Raw genomic sequence first — 14,308 nt, 5'->3', positions numbered from 1 at the left:
TGAAACTCCATAGTATCAAAGACTCTTGCTCCTTCTATCTGATTTCCTTTATATGTGGCCTACATTCCCAAGTTTATTTCATGGTCCAAAATGGCTTTCCAACTTTGTCTTTATTCCAGTCAGTGAGAAGAAGAAATGGAAAAGAAAAGGGCTTGTCTCTCTTAAGGAAATTTCCAGATCTTTTTTGTGCCTACCATTGCTGCTTACACCCTTTGGTCAAAACTTATTTCCATGGCCAAATGTACTTATATTCTGATGACCAAGTGCCCCACTAAAAATTTGAAGTTCCAGTACTGAGGAAGATGGGAAAATAGACACAGGGTTATAACCAGGAATCACGGCCACATTTACCTTCAAACTGCTCCTTCCTTACGTTAACCTGCCATTCTAGTCAATCTCTCCCCTTGTCCATTTAAACATAAATTCTTCAAAACACTTCAGCCCATGGTTTTTTCTGTCCTTCAAGCTAGAGGAACTGTCGATTTGGCAGCCAATCAGGTACTTATTTTGTAACAGCCTTAGAAATGTGGTCTTAACGATTAGAGCATTGTTTAAATTTTCTTCCTTGTCTAATCCTCTCAGCTAGATGGAGGGAAGAACCTGAGCCTTATATATCCCATCTCCCAACTGCTATTGCTTGGCCTGTTGCCTGGCACATCGTACAATTTAATGGTTGTGTTCTAGTTTATCTAACAGGCTGACAGCACCAAACTGGAATATATCACATCTATTCATTTATTAGGGAGGGATTATATATCATATGTTAAGATGTATGGTATTGTATTCCATTTCAGTTGCATATATAAAGACAAAGAAGACAATACAATAATAAAAATGTGTTAAATGTCAATAACAATCTTCTTGAAATTATGTTAAAAACGTATGATAGGGACATTATTATGCAAGTGAATTTACAATTTAGCTGGAGGGATAAGCTATTAAATACCAATATAGGTGAAACATTATTTGGGAAAACAATATCAACACATAGACTCTCTCTCTCTACCCAGCAAATCCTAAAGATCAATAATAGACAATGAAAGGATAATATGAGAAGAAAAGACCCTCAATTTTTTAATTTTAAAATTAACAGCAAATTTCCAAAAATTTTGAGGACTGTTAACATACAGAAAAAATAACTTAGTGCGTATTAAAAGAGATATTGGGTCCCATGATTTTTGAATTGTTTTCCCTGAAATGGCAATGGATCAGGTAGAGTAGATTCAGCTGATCCTCTTTATTTATGCCCTGTATTTGTGAGTGAAATTAAGTGTGTGAAATCTGTGGTCATGGGAAGCGTATAACTGGGAAATTTGGAATTTAAATCCATGGTCTTTGTTTCATCAACACTGAGTTAAACACATAGGCGTCTCTTAACATAATCACACTTACGTGAAGAATTCAGGGAGAACTATGGCCTTTGTGCCACAAATATTAGTACATCATATTAGAATATATGGAGTATATTCCTCACACTTCATGAAATCCCTTCACAATTCTATGAGGTTGGCTTATCTAGTGCTGTGAATCCCTCTAAAAAAAATGAAGAAACTGTGGCTTAGAGTTCAACCTACTCAGGGCCATATAGCTAGCATGGCTATATGGCTGGGCATATGGTTGCCCAGAATCATTCCCAGTTCTTTTACTCTAGCTCAATATTTTGTATTATACTGCAGTGGGACTCAGTTATTGACAACTGTGTGAGTCCTTGAAGGCACTTTCTTTCCCGGATGCCCTAGGTGGATGCCAAGATTCTAATGTGGATTATCTAACCAAAAGAATTCTGCCATTATCTATCTAGGCCAGCGGTCCCCAACCTTTTTGGCACCAGGGACCAGGTTCTGGGAAGACAATTTTTCCACAGACCGGGGGGTGGGGGGGTAGTTTGGGGATGATTCAAGCGCATTACATTTACTGTGCACTTTCTTTCTGTTATTATTACATTCAAATATATAGTGAAATAATTATACAACTCTACATAATGTTGACAGGAGACGGAGCTCAGGCGGTAATGCGAGCGATGGGGAGCGGCTATAAATACAGATGAAGCTTTGCTCCTCCCCCGCTGCTCACCTCCTGCTGTGCGGCCCAGTTCCTAACAGGCCAGGGACCACTACCAGTGGTAGGCTGATATCCTTTGAAATAACTGGGAAGTCTGTTTGCATTTGCTTAAAAACAGGTGTTCAAAGTAAGATGTACTTGAGAAATTTGAGATTCCCCAGTGTGAGACCATCTCTCAAATTCTCAACATAAAAAGTCAAGAATAGAAGTTAACATTCATACTAGTGTTTGAGAGGGGATAATAATTGATCATAGAAAGTGTGGCTGAGTTAGGAAAAGACTATTAAGGAGAAAGTCAATAACAGTGGAGCCATCTACCTCATATTAGTTTCCTATGACAAGAGAGCACTTACTAAGTAGCTGACTGGGTATGGCATTGAACAAAAAGAATTATATAGCTCTGGCTATATATATACATGTATTACATGTATTAGTATAAACCCAAGTTGAGGAGACAGAAACCAAGAATATTAACACATTTTTACCATGCTGTTTCCAGGGCAGCAAAGCGAGTAGGAAATCTTCACAAAACTGCTGTGAAAAGTGTTGAAACTGATATTCTCCCATTCTCCAAAGGATGTGGAGAACTATTGAAAGTATTAAACCAATTTTGGATTTTAGTTTGGATGTTGGATGAGTTGGTTGCATATACTTCGGGTAGGTTTCAGGCTTGCTGCTTTCATGTCAAAGGACGACAATGCACTAGACAGGGAAAAAGACTTAGGAATCGAAGATACTTTATTTCATCCCTCCCCAACATCCAGTGTAGAAGATACCATAGTTATCGTCGAGGGCTTGCTGTGTGATAAACACATTAGCACGTATATCACATACCTTCTCCTTTAATCTTTCAACAACCATCTGAAAATAGGTGTTATCATACCCTTTTCATAGAAGAGGAAATTGAAGCTCCAAAAAGTAACTAAGATGACACACTGAGAAGGAAGCAGAGCAGAATTCTTGTCTACCTGCTCCTGAGCTCATTCTCTTAACCACTATTCAGTGAGGCAACAGTGAATTCCTTTAGCTGGGCCTCATAGCAAAGAGTACATATATAGTCTCCAAACTGGAAAAGGTATTAATGTCGGTTTGTGAGTTATGTGTCAGGAAGCCTCAGTGGAGCTCAGGTTAAATATTACATCAGGTTTCATAGCTTTTAAGGTCATTATATCAATTCAGTGGGAGAGCTGATTAACTCTTGCTATTGATTAATTACATCCTAAGAAATCTCAGTTGCAAGGGGAAGAAAATAAGCCTTCGTGTCAAATTGTTGGGAATCTTGGAACTTAACTCCTAGAAATAAAGAGGTCCTCTAATTTGATAAAATCTTTCAAATTGAAACCCCAACTACAGTATTTAAAAGTATGTATTTCAAAATTTCTTGACGTCAGAAATACTGAAATATGTTTAAAATGTAATACACTATTAAACACTATAAATATTAAAGATTTAGATCACTGCTTTCTTCAAGCAGCTGGACATGTATACAGGTGTTATTAATCTATTAGTTGGAAGACTAAGTAGCTGGCATTAGGATCGTACTGTGTGTGTACAGTACTATATTTTAAGCCCACCATTTGCAATTGATTACACGGACCATCTGTAACTGTCTGTGAATCATGTTGGGAGTTACCCCACTGACATTTACCGAACATTTGTCATGTAGCAAACTGTTTAGCATACAAGTTGACACATAATAGCTTTGAGGTTTCACTAAATCAACTTTAGACACCAGGCTATAGGTACAACCCATTGACATGTAATTTCCACAAAAACACGGCTTAAGATTTAAGAAAAGATTACCGCCTCACCCCAGGCCCTCTATGGGTAGACCAAAACGTCTTTTGTGACCAACGAGGTGACTCTGCTTCACTGATTTTCCTGTGAAACTATCCCGTTGGGGTGGGGTAGGAGAGGTAGGGGAGTCAAAAGTGAGGAAAGGAGAGTAGCGACATTCAGCTGAAAATGAAGTGGCAACAGTGGGTCGTGATCAGTCGGTGGCTCGGGACTCGCCTAGGGGGAAGGAACGCGGCATCACTATCAAGGCTGTGGTTCGCGATGAACTCGGGGCTCCTCTCACTGGACGCGTTCGCGCTACCTGTTAGACCGGAGGATCCGAAGGGATGCAGAGGGGACCGGGGAGGAGGGACCGGAAGAATGATGAGGACTGGCGGGTCTCCGCCTGCGAGGTGCTCTTGCGGGGTGGGCAGGGCGGGAAGGGGGGCGCGCTAGACCCCGCGGAGACTTCACGTAGTCTCTGGAACCAGGCTAGGAGACGAAGGCGGAGCGGGCGACGGGGGTTGGGGGGTGGAGGGGGGCGGTGCTCGGTACTGCGTGCCCCTCCCCTAAGCCTCTCAGCCCCGCCTCCCAGACACGTGACCACAGCCGGCGGGTCCCCTTGCTCCCGCAGCGTAGCTCGCTCTGTTTCTTCCCTCCCGCCGCCGTGCCCTTCTTCTCCCCAGTTCCCATCCCTCCGCCCTCCCCCACCACCTTCTCCACGCCCCAATAGCGACTCGAGCTGCGAAGCGCCCGCCCCTCCGCCCTTTTCTTCGCTTGCTCATTGGCTGAGGCTTCAAGGACGCGTCCCGAGGGCGGGTAGCAGCCATTGGTGGGATGAGCAATCCGAGTTCCCGGATGAGGGAACATTCTGCAGTATAAAGGGCGCGGGGAAGGCGGGAGACAGCGCAGTTTGAATCGCGGTGCGACGAAGGAGTAGGCGGCAGGTTCTCGCTGGGTGTTTGACTAGTCCTCTCTCTGCCTTGCTTGTTTGAGCTTCAGCAGAATTTGAAATGGTAAACTTGGTGGAGGCGCTCGAAGACTCCGCGGGTTTTTGCCGGCGGGAGAAAAACCCGTTACAAACGGAGATGGGGTTGAAGCGGCAGCGGCTGGGAACGCGCGGAGACAGGATTTGGAAGAGCGGGGGGAGGTGTTTTGTCGGCGGCGAGCGGAGCAGCCTCCGATCTCGCGGCGGGCGGCGACGGTTGGGTGGCGCGCGCAGCGCCGCTGGGGGCCAGCGGGCGGCGAGCGGGTGGACGGCGGCGCGCGGCCGCGGCGGGCGCGCAGCGCGGGTCGGGCGGGCGGGGTCGCCCTTGCGGCGCGCGACGGGCCGAAGACCCCGGCTGGGAACGGGGCCGCGCTCGCGCCCGGGCCGCGCCGCGGTGGGGGAGGGGCGCGCCGCCCTGGTAATCCTATATTCTGCGTTCCTTCTTCGCTCGCGGGCGTGTGCGCGCCGCAGGCTGGCGGTAAGGCTGGGAAGGACTCCGGAAAGGCCAAGACAAAGGCGGTTTCCCGCTCGCAGAGAGCCGGTTTGCAGGTCAGTGGTGGTTCGTGCAGTCTGGGAATCGTGGCGTTTTTCTTTCCTTTTCCTCTCTTGTTTATCACCACTCTAGATGAGCGTTTCGTCTTTGCGTGGGTGATGGTGTCGCGACTTGGTTTACCGATACAATAAATATCAGGGAGGGGGGCGATCACGTGTGTGGGTGCTGGGGCGCGTTGCTGCACCAGCGTCCGTTCCCCTTGCTTTGGCGCGCGTATAATTTTACCCTCTTTGGCCCGTCTATCTTTGTGCATTTATGTTTGTGTATTCTAAAAATAAAGTTCCCGGTGGGCCGTATTCATCGACACCTGAAATCTAGGACGACCAGCCATGGACGTGTGGGCGCGACTGCCGCTGTGTACAGCGCAGCCATCCTGGAGTACCTCACCGCAGAGGTAAATGGGTGTACGCCTATCATCTGGGAAAGATTGGGGGGGGGGGTGGGGGGAGGCGGCGGGAGGGAAGGAGGAAAGTGATGCAAGAAAACTCCCAGGCTCTAAACGCGTCGAGAAGCTTCTGACAACGCTAGAGGGGGCTGGTGTTCACGATGGGATCCTACTGGGCTTGAGTTTGCGGCTTTAGGAAATAAAATTGCGTGACCCCTTTATAGCTTTTGCGTATTTTGCCATTCAGGTAGTGGGGGAGATGACACTTGGTAGATACACGTTCATGAGGCTTTGATTCTTGTCAGGATCTTGAAGATAAGGAAAGCGGGAAGGAGATTGATTACATTCTGTCTTCTAGGTACTTGAATTGGCAGGAAATGCATCAAAAGACTTGAAGGTAAAACGTATTACCCCTCGTCACTTGCAACTTGCTATTCGTGGAGATGAAGAATTGGACTCTCTCATCAAGGCTACAATTGCTGGTGGTGGTATGTAAATACTAAAATTTTAATTTCTTTAGAGAAAAGAATTCTTTGCTTTAATTCCCACTAGTAATTTTCAGTCTAGAAGAGGACACAGTATAGTTTCAGTGATTTGTAGTATGGTTGCATCATGAAATTTGATATCTGTATGTATTTCTGAATTTTTACTCTGCACACTTTGGTCTCACATTTAAAGACGTCTTCCAAGTTGAACATTAAACTATCTTGGTTTTAAAGTACTATGTTATTTTATCCTTCTTCCAGGTGTCATTCCACACATCCACAAATCTCTGATTGGGAAGAAAGGACAACAGAAGACTGTCTAAAGGATGCCTGGATTCCTTATTATCTCAGGACTCTTAAGTACTCTAACAGCTGTCCAGTGTTGGTGATTCCAGTGGACTGTATCTCTGTGAAAAACACAATTTTGCCTTTTTGTAATTCTATTTGAGCAAGTTGGAAGTTTAATTAGCTTTCCAACCAACCAAATTTCTGCATTCGAGTCTTAACCATATTTAAGTGTTACTGTGGCTTCAAAGAAGCTATTGATTCTGAAATAGTGGGTTTTGATTGAGTTGACTGTTTTTAAAAAACTGTTTGGATTTTAATTGTGATGCAGAAGTTATAGTAACAAACATTTGGTTTTGTACAGACATTATTTCCACTCCGGTGGATAAGCTCAATAAAGGTCATATCCCAAACTAGTTGTGTATAAAATCTGCTTGATTATCATAGGAACAGCTTTGTTTTGAATAGGTATCTTATCAAGCAACCTAAGCACATTTCTTTCCTTGAAATTAAACTGTTAATTCTGTAGATCAGCAGAGTCAGAAGGCACAAGTATAATATTTTTTGACTACTATGTAATGAACTATTAAAGGTTTTAAAACTTCAGCAGGAGCTGGAACATGGGACAAGTTGCTGTTTTCTAGGTTAAGTTTGACCATCTCCGTTTGTTAGCTGTGTTTGCTGTTTGTGACAGCAGCACTACACCAGAGCACTGTGGTGGAGTTTGGTGGGAGAGGTGGGGAGCAGGTAGGGAAGTCCTGTATGTAGCTACCTCCACGGAAGGAACTTCCAGTTTAGACTGAGAATAGTGTTTCCTGTGTGCTGCAGGCTGTTTTGAAGCCTACTTGAATTAAATTGTTCAATGCACGGTAACATCTTTGGGGGACGTGCTATTCCCATTTTACAGAGGGGAATCAGGATTTCTATGAAAGTCCTGAGTTCATATTTGCTGGCATGGCTAACAATATCTCTACTGAGCATTTTGTAGTACGGATCATTTCGACACTTGGTTTCTGGCCAGTTCTTAATTTTTGAAATTTGGAAGAGGGCATTACCAAGCAAAAGGTGGGCCCTTTCCCTTCACCGAGGAGACCAACATGACATGGTACAGCATTTCCCAAGGGGTGATGTTAAAATGGGAGAAGGGAAAAAACCCAACAAGTTTACTTATGTGATGGTAATATGCTCCCAAAGAGCTGATTTCCGCCCTGTTTCGGTCATGAAGCCTTATTAGGGTTGTGGTTTTCACCAGAATAAGTGCAAGCTACAAATTATGTAAGTGTTTGCTTTGTACCTCTTGGATGTACTAAGTTTAATGGCATCTGGGTCGGAAAAATGGTGTATCGCTGAAATACGGCAATGAAACAGGAGTGAGGGTCAAACGAAGCTCTCCTGGGCTTCCTGAACACCTGTGCCGGAAGCGCGGTCCTCACCTGACGGAATCCTCCCGAGGCTGGGGGGCCAGAGGCGGGGCCTTCGATCCCTGGGAATCTTCCTGAAAACTGACGTCCCCACCCCGACCCGTCGCCCGGCCGCTATAGGAAGGCGGGCTGCCGCCCGAGCGGGCCGCCCCGGGAGGTCAGGGGGCACGGCACTGCCGCTGCGGGCGGTCGGGTCCCCGCCTCGGCGGAACCCCCCGGCGGGCAGCCGGCCCGGTATCGCCCGCACCCCCGCCCCCCAAGTCGGTCGGCCCCGAGCCGGGCCGCGCCAGGCAGGGACCGCCGAGTCGGCTCGGGCGGTCGGGCCCGGGAGGTCCGTCGGGGGCCGGGAGGGATGCGGCTCGAGCCGTAGCCGCCCGCGGGGGGCGGGGAGGCCGCCGAGAGGAGGCGGAGCCGTGAGCCCGCCAGCGCGCCGGGGCCCCGCCGCCGCGGTCGCCTGCGCTCCGCCGCGGTCGCCTGCGCTCCTCCCCGCTCGCCTCCGCACGCCCCCCCATCCCCGGCCGGCTTCGCCTCCTCAGCGACGGCGGCTTCCGCCTCTCGTCGCTGCGCTCCCGCAGGAAACGGAAGAAGGCGCAAGCCATGGAGGGGAACCGGGATGAGGCGGAGAAATGTGTCGAGATCGCCCGGGAGGCCCTGAACGCCGGCAACCGCGAGAAGGCCCAGCGCTTCCTGCAGAAGGCCGAGAAGCTCTACCCACTGCCCTCGGCCCGCGGTGAGGCCCTCGGTCCCCTTCTTCCCCGGCCGGTCCCCGGGCCGCCGCGCAGCCCGCCCCCGCCCCACCAGCGCCCCTCTGGGAGCCGCGGGGCCCCCGGGCCCCACGACCCCGCCCGCCTGGCCCCCCGGACGCTCCTCCCCGACACACCCCCGCCCCGGCCCTGACCGACCCAGCCAGGCCCGCTGTGGACCGCCCGAGACTCCCTCCGCGCCAGCTTGCCTGCGAGATGCCGGCTCTCAGCCGGCAGGCGAGAGTTGCCGGTTCCCCGGTCGGTTTTCGTAAATGTCCAGCTGTCATTCTTCCAGGAGATTCGTCTGGTGCTGTCTTACCAGAGTGAGGCTTTATATCTGGGTGTGTGGGTGTGTGGCCCCTTCCCTCCTCATCTTCACCCCCAAATAAGGTCTAGGCCCCTAATGAAGTGAGAGGAACGGGGAACTCTTGGTGGTTAATGTACAGGTCCCTGGTTCCACCGCCTCTGGGCTAGGAAACACTGTTGCCAAAGCAGACGTTTTCGAACACCTGAGATGACATTGCTTTTCCGAGAGACAGTTCTTTAGAAGAGAGGAGCACAAGAATGATAGAGTCAGGAATGATTTGCTAAGTAGTATCCGATTCGATAGCACCATAATTATCGGCAAATGAGGCACATGTTTAGGAATAGAGTACTGGACTTCCTTTAGTCGAAGTCCTGTTCTTGTCCTGCTTTCTAGGCTGTAAAGTAATTATAGCCAGCATGTATTGAGCGCTTACAAAGTGTCTAGTGTTTTACATGAATTGTTTCATTTACTTCCCAGAACAATCCTAGGATTCATTTGACCAGGTTTACTCATATGGAAGCAGACTTTTTGATGAATGAATGAATGAAAATAACTTACCCAAGGTCAGACAGTAATTAGTAGCAAAGTCAGAATAATACTACTTGAGCTGTCTAGCTCCAAAAGGCCCTTCACCACTACACTCCATTGTCTGGCCGATAGGATACTGTTTCACTTGAGGTTCAAGATATTTCCAGGTTAAGAAGAAAATTATCAGTAAGTAAGAATGTGGGGCGACCTGTTTCATTTTGTTGTTGTTTTCTTAATTTTCTTCTACATTGTTGAAGCCCTTGCATTCTGTACTTTTCTCTATCCTTTTCATTACACTGCTGTTAAGTACTGTACCAGGGAGGACAGGAGAGGGAAATGAAAGAAAAGTTAGTGATTTTTTTTTTTTTTTAATGTGGCAAAAACACAACAAAATTTACCAACTTAACCATTTTTAAGTGTATAGTTCAGTCGTGTTAACCATTTTCACACTGTGGTACAACAGATCTCCAAAATTTTGTCTTAGAAAACTAAAACTCTATGCCAATTAAACAATTCCCCATTTCCCTACCCACCCAGCCCCTGGCAACCACCACTGTAATTTCATTTAAAAATTTGGCTACTTTAGATAACTTATATAAGTGGAATTATATAGTACTTGCCTTTTTTGACTGGCTTATTTAACTTAGCATAGTGTCCATGAAGTTCATCCATGTTGTAGCATAAATATAACAGGAGTTCCTTTTTGAAGGCTGCATAATATTCCATTGCATATATATACACCACATTTTCGGTATCCATTCATCATCTATGAATAGATTGTAGTTTCCATATCTTAGCTACTGTGAATAATGCTGCTATGAACATGGGTGTGCAAATACCTCTTTGTGATCCTGCTTTCACTTCTTTTGGATATATACCCAGAAATGGGATTGCTGGATCATATTGGTAATTCTGTTTTCACTTTTTTTGAGGAACTGCCATACTGTTTTCCATAGCAGTTAACGCCATTTTACATTCCTACCAACAGTGCACAAGAGTTCCAGTTTCTCCACATCCTCACTAACACTTGTTATTTTCTGTTTGTTTGCATTTTGGTTTTTGATAGTAGCCATCCTGGCAAGTGTGTGGTGATATCTCATTGTGGTTTTGATTTGCATTTCTCTAACAATTAGTGATGTTGAGCATCTTTTTATTTGCTTGTTGGCCATTTTTATATCATTTTTTGAGAAATATCTATTCAAGTCCTTTGCCCATTTTTAAATTAGGTTATTTTTTTGTTGTCGAGTTGTAGGAGTTCTTTATATATTTTAGATATTAACTCCTTATCAGATATGTGATTTGCAGATTTTTTTCTCCCATTTTGTAGGTTGTCTTTCATTCTGTTGTTTCCTTTGATGTACAGGAGTTTTTTAAGTTTGATATAGGGCCATTTGTCTATTTTTGCTTTTATTGCCTGTGCTTTTGGTTTCATATCCAAGAAATCATTGCCCAGAGTTAAAATTTTTTGAAGTTCTCTACTGTATGAACACATGATTTCATTTAGTCATTGTCTAGTCTTAGAGGGACAGTTTTAACATTGAGCGTGTAACCACTCGAGACAGAATACCCTTGCTTTTGAAACCTTGCCCCAAACTAGCTTGTAACCTTAATCTTGGGCAAGTTAGATAACCTTTCCAGCTTTTAGCACTTTTGTCTGCAAAATGGGACAATAAGGTACCGATTTCATAGGGCTATTATGAGAATTAAATGAGTTAATACATGGAAGGCATTTAACAGCACTCAGTTATTTTGGTATCATTTCCATTTAACAAGTGTGAGGCTTTGAGAATTTTTAAACTTGTAGTCTGTAATTCTATCATACAAGCAACATGAATCAATCTGCTAATACTAAAGATACTGTAAGATATCAAAGCACAACATGTTGCTCTTAAAGACATGAACATAGGGAAAATTAAGAAAATAACAGTGAAAGTTAATAGTACAATGTATTGTAAGGCAATGTGTGATTACCAAATAAAGTGGTTGATTACAGTTGTGGTGTAGTCTGAAGACCTTATTCAGGTGCAGACTTTGCCTCTGACAGCTTTATAACCAGGGATGAGTTGCTTAACGTTGCCAAGCCTTGTTTAGTTATGAGTAAAAGGAAGATTTCATCAAGGGCCCATGTGAACATTAGCTGAGATAAGTCACGTGCAAATACTTAACGTGTATTTTACATAGAATGTTCTCAGAAGATGTTTATTGGAATAATTTAAGAATTCAGGGGAGGGAAAGATCTAGAACATTTGTATAAGTTCCTGATAAAATATTTAGTGTAGAAGGGAATTAAAGCTATTGTTTAAAATGGAATTTAAAATTTTTATACCTGAATTTCACCTATTCTAGACTACCCTCAAATCCTTATAACTCAGAGTTTGGATGAATGTGTTTTCATGCTAAGATAGGCAAAATAAAACATTGCATTTTGATTTCTCTTTATTTTTATATAGTGAACGAGAAGATGTGAGACTAAGTTCTAGCTAAATTCCAGAATTTTTGTCCTCTTTACATTTTATTCTTGCCAGGTGAGAAGTCTGATTGATAAACCACTTTAAAAAACTGGCAAGAGTTTCCCTTGAGGAAAAGCATCTTCAAATGAATCTAGGACGTTGTTGCTTTCTAAGTATTTAGTTGAGAATATTATTTTACAGTTTATTTATTGCAGTGGACTTCTAAGCAAATTGAATTTTACAGCTTTCAAATATTTTCATACTGTGAGTTTGGTTTATGTTTGAAAGGATTGATATATGTATATGTCTACTACATAGGACATATAAATATTCTGGAAAAGTAATATCAGCATGCAAAAGTAAATTGCATTTTAGTTTCTTGAACTGTATATTTATTGGATTATTGATATGTTTTGGATTTTTACAGAGATACAGTCTCACTGTTTTAATTCTTTACATTGGTACTTTAATACTTTAGTGTTTCATACTAATTGGCAGGCAGTTTGAAGTATAGATTTTTTTTTCAAAGAAAAGCATTTTAATTGTTTTCAAGAATTTCGTAGTAATTTGAACCAAATGGCAGCCTCCAGCTTCAAAAAAGGCCATCCTGTGTCTACTTTATTGAATGGATAACTCACGTATAATTTGCAGCATCTATCTGCACAATAGCAATTAAAATAGTCCTCTTTTTTTTTTTTTTAAGATTTATTTATTGATTGATTGATTACTGTGTTGGGTCTTCGTTTCTGTGCTAGGGCTTCCTGTAGTTGCGGCAAGCGGGGGCTACTCTTCATCGCGGTGCGCGGGCCTCTCACTATTGTGGCCTCTTTTGTTGCGGAGCAGAGGCTCCAGACGCGCAGGCTCAGTAGTTGTGGCTCACGGGCCAGTTGCTCCGCGGCATGTGGGATCTTCCCAGACCAGGGCTCGAACCCGTGTCCCCTGCATTGGCAAGCAGATTCTCAACCACTGCGCCACCAGGGAAGCCCGATAGTCCTCTTTTTATTTTTCCCCTCAGATGAGACATATGTGTGTAGATTTTTCTTCTTTTTTTTTTTTTGCTGCATTATTTTTAAATTTAAATCTGATAAAAAATTCAAAGTTCTGTCCCCCTTAGTCGCACTTAAATTGGTAAAATAAAGCTTTTAAACTGTCATTTCACATCTGGAGTATTATCCAGCCTATTCCTTTCAAGACAATTCCGTTTTCTTCTGTTTCTGACTTAATCAAAATTTAGTGACAAGTGTAAATTATACATTCAGAACAGTTATTTTGATAGCACCAAGTGTTACAAAATGATCTCCAAATTTCAGCTAATAACCAAACTATTTCAGACGTTATAGTTGAAGAAAGAATACTGAATTTGGTTTGAAACTTAATTTAATGGTTTTGTGCCCGTACATCCATAACTGTCCTTCTGATCCTTGATTTCCTCATCTATAAAATGGGGATATATTTATTCAACAAATATTTACTGAATCCATACTTCTTCGTGGCAGGCACTGTTCTAGGAACTAGGGAGTCAGTGAACAGTAAGACAGAGTTCTTATCCTCTGGGAGCTTACATTCTAGAAGAATGAAATAGAAAGTATCTGCTGGACACAAAAATGGCTTAATTCCTGTCATTCCCCTTTCCTTTCCTGGATCGCAGTTTTATCTGTAGTCTTCACAGGATTATTTTAAGGTTATTTTATTAAGAGCTATAAGAATTTCATGTATTACTATTGAATACTATGGCAAAAGTATTTGGATAGTGCCTTGGAATTAACAATATAGTATTCGTCTCTTTTCTGTCATTTTTTAGTTACCTATTTAAGCATAAAATAATTACCTTAAGTTAGGATTAATCTCCGTTTGGATTCAACTACTCATTCCCTTCTTAGTTAACATGTAGTTCTCCTTGCCTTGCATTTATTCCTTGTATTATTTATGTATATAGTTGTTCCTTTCCTACATTAAAAATTCCTCTGCTGTCAGGAACTATTTTAATGTTAATCATCTTTTCTACTCTTAGGGTGTCTAACAGTGTTTTGCATATACTTGTGGCATCTGTAAAGCCTAGATTTTCTGAAATAATACTTGTTTATATAATTTTATTCCCTTATCAATGAAGACAATTTGTTAAATAAATAAATGAAAAAGTTATAGCTGTAAGCCTTTTCATAGTAATATATTCACAAATGAAGTTTTTCCATAATCGGACAAGTGTGCAAAAATGTATGTATAAGGATTGTCACTGTAGCAAGAATTTGGAAAGAGTCCATCAGTGGGAATTGATTAAATAAATTGCATTGCATTCATATACTATGCACCTATTAAAAACGATGAT

At 43.4% G+C, this 14,308-nt stretch overlaps 2 protein-coding genes across 5 annotated transcripts in view; both read left to right on the top strand.

Moving 5' to 3' along the window:
* Positions 1-4,677: 4,677 nt before the first annotated feature.
* On the top strand, positions 4,678-6,946 carry LOC132366350 (histone H2A.Z). The gene is made up of 5 exons (XM_059923917.1): positions 4,678-4,853; positions 5,297-5,374; positions 5,659-5,772; positions 6,122-6,251; positions 6,510-6,946. Exons 1-5 carry the CDS (start codon positions 4,851-4,853, stop codon positions 6,569-6,571), a joined length of 387 nt encoding a protein of 128 aa, XP_059779900.1. The 5' UTR covers positions 4,678-4,850; the 3' UTR covers positions 6,572-6,946.
* Positions 6,947-8,393: 1,447 nt separating this feature from the next.
* DNAJB14 (DnaJ heat shock protein family (Hsp40) member B14) overlaps positions 8,394-14,308 on the top strand; it is a 43,377-nt gene continuing 37,462 nt past the window's right edge. Inside the window, exon 1 of one of the 4 annotated variants that reach the window (XM_059922477.1) lies at positions 8,394-8,684. In XM_059922477.1, the coding sequence (XP_059778460.1) occupies positions 8,552-8,684 (133 nt within the window). In that variant the 5' untranslated portion in view covers positions 8,394-8,551. Of the gene's footprint in view, positions 8,685-8,870; positions 9,021-14,308 lie in introns of those variants that run through there. The other 3 variants (XM_059922478.1, XM_059922476.1, XM_059922475.1) reach the window with 3 other exon arrangements.

The sequence above is a fragment of the Balaenoptera ricei genome, chromosome 5, assembly GCF_028023285.1.
Source record: "Balaenoptera ricei isolate mBalRic1 chromosome 5, mBalRic1.hap2, whole genome shotgun sequence".
In the NCBI taxonomy this organism is placed as follows: Eukaryota; Metazoa; Chordata; class Mammalia; order Artiodactyla; family Balaenopteridae; genus Balaenoptera; species Balaenoptera ricei.
The sequence above is the reverse complement of the archived record's forward strand: the minus strand, read 5'-3'. Positions and strand labels throughout refer to the sequence as shown.

Excerpts from the sequence above, each read along its gene's own strand:
- LOC132366350 (XM_059923917.1), top strand. Across the intron at positions 5,773-6,121 it reads TGGAGTACCTCACCGCAGAG|GTACTTGAATTGGCAGGAAA; the intron begins GTAAATGGGTGT and ends TCTGTCTTCTAG. Across the intron at positions 6,252-6,509 it reads GGCTACAATTGCTGGTGGTG|GTGTCATTCCACACATCCAC; the intron begins GTATGTAAATAC and ends TCCTTCTTCCAG.